Genomic DNA, 5,474 nt, shown 5'->3' on the forward strand with positions numbered 1-5,474 from the left:
CTCCTAAGTACCTCAGACGCAGAGATTTTGGTTCATACTTTTGTTTCATCCAGATTAGATTACTGTAATATTCTCTTTTCCAGCCTACCACACCGTAGCACACACAAACTACAACTTGTCCAAAATGCAGCTGCCATAATACTTACCAAAACTAGGAAATTTGATCATATAACCCCAGCTTTAATCTCACTCTGGCTCCCAATTAAATCCAGATCAGATTTCAAGTTACTCCTACTGGCACAAATACTCCTACAAATCCCTACATGGACTTGCACCTCCATACCTGTCACATCTACTCATCCCATACACTCCCACACGTGCCCTCCGCTCACAGAATGGTAACTACCTCATGGTCCCCAAAGTCAACAAAAAATCAGCAGGTGAAAGAGCATTTTCCCACCGTGCCCCACTCCTCTGGAACCGGCTCCCGCAATCAGTCAGAGATGCAGATTCCATTACCACTTTCAAATCCAGACTAAAGACCCATTTATTTTCTCAAACATACGGTATAGCCTGATAGCACGTTTTATTTCTGTTCTGTTGTTTGTTTTGTTTTTGTTCATTTTGTTCTTTGTTTTGTGTCACTATTGTCACTGTTTCTGTTGTTGTTGTTGTTCTGTCATGTTGGCCTTAATTGTCATCTCTAATTCTCTTTTGTGTGTGTGTGTGTGTGTGTGTGTGTGTGTGTGTGTGTGTGTGTGTGTGTGTGTGTGTGTGTGTGTGTGTGTGTGTGGTCTTCTAAAGTGTTCTGAGACCATGTTTTGGTGCTTTTACACTTGAAATAAAGGTGAATTGAATTGAATTGAACTTGTAATGAGTTTAAGTGGACAACATGCAATGCAAATTCAGACAGCACACTCAAAGTGTCACCAGGTGATATTAAAAAGTTACCATGGATTAGACTGAAACCTGGGTGGCTGCAAAATAAGGAAATATGTGGCCCTGACCCTCTTTCTGTTTGCATGATATAATTGTAGGTGTTCTGTGTGTCTTGATTTATTTCAGATCATGGCTTAGCTGCAGAGTTCTCCTCTGTCAAAGCCAACCTGAGTGAGCGTCTCCAGATCAGTGATAACAAGTCTTTGTCCCTGACTAAAGAGAGAGACCAGCTGAACTCCACCCTCACTGAAGTCACCAAAGAGCGGGATGAGCTTCAGAGTTTGTACGAACGCAGTGAGTCTTTGCATGTTTGTCTTATTAGATTTATTTGTGTATGAGCTAAGCTCCAGAGCCTGAGCTCAAGCCCAGTCTCCCTGCTCTTCTCACCCACACACGATCGCCCTGTGCTGGGCTGCACGGCCGACCAGCCTCCCCTCCAGAGCTCGAGCTCTGGAGCTTTGCTTGGCACAGCTACCGGCCGTTACCAATTACAACGATGACGGCAGCGCCACTGGTTCTGACAACGGCAACGGTAGCCTACCAGTACCGATGACGGCAACAGCACCGGTACTGACAATGGCAACAGATTTGCATAGGCTACTGTGCTTCTCTGGGAATGAGGTAGCAGACAGTTGCTCTGCTCAACCAGAGTAGGCTCCCAGTACCACAAATCGTATGTAGTGGGGCTTCAAATGCCTTTACACAACAAGATGATAGGTCATTCTGATCCTCTTGTGTCCTGCAGAGAAAACATGTCCCTCAGGATGGACAATCTTCAGTGGTTCCTGTTACCTCCTCTCCACTGAGTCTGGTTCCTGGGACAAAGGCAGAGAGGACTGCAGAGGCAGAGGAGCAGATCTGGTCGTCATAGACAGTACTGAAAAGCAGGTTGTGTGTGTGTGTGTGTGTGTGTGTGTGTGGGTGTTTGTGTGTGTGTGTGATTAACATTAATTTTCTTTCCTGTGTCATTGATATAGTCAGATAATTGTATAACGTGGTCTCTTCATATTTAACAGACATTCCTCATTGGATTAACCTCGGATAAAATTTGGATTGGTTTGACCGACAACGAGAAGGAGGGCGTCTGGAAATGGGTCGATGGAACTCCACTGACTACGGCGTAAGGCTTCTAATTTTTTTTTACTACATATTTTATCCAACAATTTCTTTTCATGAGAATAGTTGTACAGCAGCTCCCTGATCACCTTGATACTTTCTCACAGGACGATGCAAGTTGTGGTAGTTGATCATGACTTTTACAGCAGGTGGTGTAAGAAAACCCTGCTGCAAGGCCCTTGTTAAACACCACTGTAGCAGAGAGGATCAGGTTAGTTAGTATGGAGAACAACAAAGTCCACGAGAGGACCTGGAGACTGAGCTATAACTCTAGTGGGAAATTATAAGTTGATCTTCACTTGTTCTCAAACTCTGTTGACATGTATCTTGATTTTTAGGGTTAGAGCAAAAGGTGAAAGGATGTAAGGACCCTTTTGAGAACTCATGGTTTATTATTTCACAAAGCAAATTGCCTTTTTGAGGGTCACAGCATGCTCAAAAACTCATCAAACTTTGCAAACACATCAGACCTGGTGAAAATTATTAAGGTCGACATTTTTGTCATTCGCTATTAAAAATTGCTCTTGTTCCAACACATTGTCCAAACTGCTTTGTACTTTCAGTGTTTGAAAAAAAATCATGTTTGTTAAAGGGATAGTTGAACATTTTGGCAAACTGGCCCATTGCCATAATCCCTATAGTCATAGCAGTAGGTTTGTTACCTTTATTTGTTGGTGTAAGCTATTTTAAGAACGGCGGAGCAGAGCGGAACGTTACCAGACAGAGTTGTTTTAGAGGTAAATTCATGCAAAAACACTGATGCACGTTGCCTTCAGGGACAGTTTTTCAGCTAGCAGTCTCTGCATTTACCTCTAAAACAACTCTGTCTAGTAACGTTCCGTTATTATCTCATAGCATGGTGAATGTGCAGGTCAAAACTTGTCCACCAGAGCGTTTTTGGAGTTTTTGGATTGTGTATTTGATGAGTTTGATGCAGGAAACCAAGAAATCCCATTAGCCTCCGTAGTGTAGCTCCGACCAGCTCGCGGCTGCCCTCCGCCGTTTTAAAAATAGCTTGCACCGACAATTAAAGGTAACAAACCTACTGCTATGACTATAGGGATTATGGCAATGGGCCAATTTGCCAAAATGTTCAACTATCCCTTTAAACATGATGCTCTGGTTCCCTTCTAGGTACTGGGCTGATAATGAGCCTAATAATGAAGGTGGTAAGGAGGACTGTGTTCAGATCAGAAGTGATGGGAAGAGAAACTGGAATGATGTGCCATGTCAAACGTCCTTGAAGTGGATCTGTGAAATGAGGGCTGCTTAGTGTTGGATATGGTGATGAAAGGCTTCAGTACAAACTGTTCCTGTTTGTTTAATACTTTGGTCTGTGTGAGTGTTTGACTTTGCTGAAGATTGGATCTATGTAAACAGCTTCTCAACATTAAATTGCACCTGGAGGTGATGCTAAACATGACTCACCCCAGTCTGTTTCTTCACTGCACAGCTCTGTCCACATACAGTACTCTGTCTGCATTGTGGTTTATCTCTGACAGCTCAAACCTTCGCCCGCTAGATGCAACGATTAGCTCCAGCTTGCACAACTCAGAATGAATAGAGTGAAGTATGTTGAAATCAAAGGTTACAATAAAATACAGGTTTATCTATTGAAAATAGGGTAAAACATACATCTGCATTCACACTGCAAAAGGATAGTGGTCCACAGTGAAAAAATGTGTATTCAGTGTGTTCACACCATAGACTGTAAAAAGAATGGACGTAGCACCCGTGACGTCACCCATTGGTTTTGGGGAGTCGTTTTTGTGACTCAAATATGGCGACCTGAACAGCGCCATGTTGGATTGGCCAGCCGAGAACCCGCCCCCTGGCCTCGAAGCAGCTGTCCACGGAGCTGCTCAGACCTGTCACTCAACGTTTCCGCGCCCTAATTGGCCAGAGTTTTAACCTAATAACAGTAAAACGGTAGAGTTAAAAAAAAATTCACCCCCCTCAGACTGTGTGCGGGGGTAGAAACTATCGATTGAGACGAAAAAACGTTCTGACACCAGGCTTTTAACATGTTTACTGAGGATGTAAAGTCGGCGATTTTAACATGGGGGTCTATGGAGAATGCTCCCTTCTGACACCAGCCCCCAGAGGAATCCGAGGGGATTGCAGTTTTTTGAACGCGGAAGTGAGCTTCACTTCTCAGACCGACAACTGCCCCCTTGGTTCACACATATATTCAGAGCTGACCACTTGTGATCAGATCACCATAGTTAATAACAGGTCTGAACAGGGTCTTGACTGCACACTTAGTTCAGTCACTGTTGCACTAAAGGAAGTGCTTAACAAATGCTCGAGTTCAAAATGTTAACACTTTAAATCATTTTTATTAATAAAATACTGGAAAGGGTCGATGTGTTAAGTTAGTTAGTTAGTTAGTTTCATTTATTGTACACAATGTGGAGATTTGTCTTTGGTCTCATAAAAACAACAAGCAGGATGACAACAACAACAACACTTACACACAAACATCTTCAGGGCAAAAAGCAGGACAGCAGCGGCAGTTACATTAAAAATGCATCAACGGGACATGGGAATAAGGAAAGTGAGCAGATGGTCTGAGGTGAGCTGTCATTATATTGTTGTGATATGTTTTTAAAGGGAGAGGTGAGGGCAGGGGAAGTCAACTGCTTGCAATCTGCAAACTCACCACTAGATGTCACTAAATCCTGCTCATTGGTTCTTAAGGTACCAATTGTACAGTTGTAATTGTTTTATCCCTGAAGTTGACCAAGTCGACTTGAATATTCCATCAAACAGTTCAAATCTTGCAAAACAAAACTCTACAGCTACCATATACAAACTGCCCTCCTGACATCAACATCAGTGAATGTGTGGCGTGTTTCAGTGTTTATCTTTGTTTATCTTAGACCGTCACTCAGTCGACCTGACCGAGCGTCTTCAGGCCAGTGGAGACCTGCTTTTGGCCAGTCTGACTGCAGTGACTGAGCCGGACAGGCTTTAGCGTTTGTCCATATTTTATTTATTTATTTATTTTAATGTTTATTTAACAGGGACGATACATACAACATTGCCACAAAGAATGGAAAATGCGATGCATACAAGACAGCTAATTTGCAGTCTTTGTCCCTGGTCAGGCTAAAGAAGGATAACAGATACTGAATACAATAGGTGCAATAATACAAATACAGTGAATAATACAGTGAATAGGTATATCATGAATAATAGAATGAGTTAGTTGGTTGTGGTTGTCTGTGTGGTTTCTTAAGTCCTAAATGAAGCAGACTCACAGTGAACACCGAGGCCGATGAGTCCAGCCAGCAGGAAAACACTCAGAGAGAGGACGACAGCTCCATGACATCTCCTCTCAGAGCTGGTGGGACCTGAACCAAGTAATGACCAGTCAATAAAAACAGTCACAACAGACATTGATCCTCTGCTCTGTCTGACTGACAGCTCTTACCTGTGGGATTTGTTGAAATTTTGGACTTTTCATAATTTACGTT

At 42.8% G+C, this 5,474-nt stretch overlaps 1 protein-coding gene across 1 annotated transcript; it reads left to right on the forward strand.

Annotated features, from left to right (window-relative positions):
- Positions 1-349: 349 nt before the first annotated feature.
- On the forward strand, positions 350-3,404 carry LOC146960724 (C-type lectin domain family 4 member E-like). The gene is made up of 5 exons (XM_085772118.1): positions 350-380; positions 1,006-1,173; positions 1,625-1,767; positions 1,896-1,999; positions 3,130-3,404. The coding sequence occupies exons 1-5, from the start codon at positions 350-352 to the stop codon at positions 3,266-3,268; spliced, it is 585 nt and encodes a 194-aa protein (XP_085628244.1). The 3' UTR covers positions 3,269-3,404.
- Positions 3,405-5,474: the final 2,070 nt, after the last annotated feature.

The sequence above is a fragment of the Trachurus japonicus genome, unplaced genomic scaffold, assembly GCF_045865225.1.
Source record: "Trachurus japonicus isolate A0001 unplaced genomic scaffold, Traja_1.0 AP030071.1".
In the NCBI taxonomy this organism is placed as follows: Eukaryota; Metazoa; Chordata; class Actinopteri; order Carangiformes; family Carangidae; genus Trachurus; species Trachurus japonicus.

Coding starts and splice junctions, on each gene's coding strand:
- LOC146960724 (XM_085772118.1), top strand. CDS start 350: ATGGTCCCCAAAGTCAACAAAAAATCAGCAG. Junction 1,174..1,624: donor TCAGAGTTTGTACGAACGCA/GTGAGTCTTTGC, acceptor TGTGTCCTGCAG/AGAAAACATGTCCCTCAGGA. Junction 1,768..1,895: donor TAGACAGTACTGAAAAGCAG/GTTGTGTGTGTG, acceptor CATATTTAACAG/ACATTCCTCATTGGATTAAC.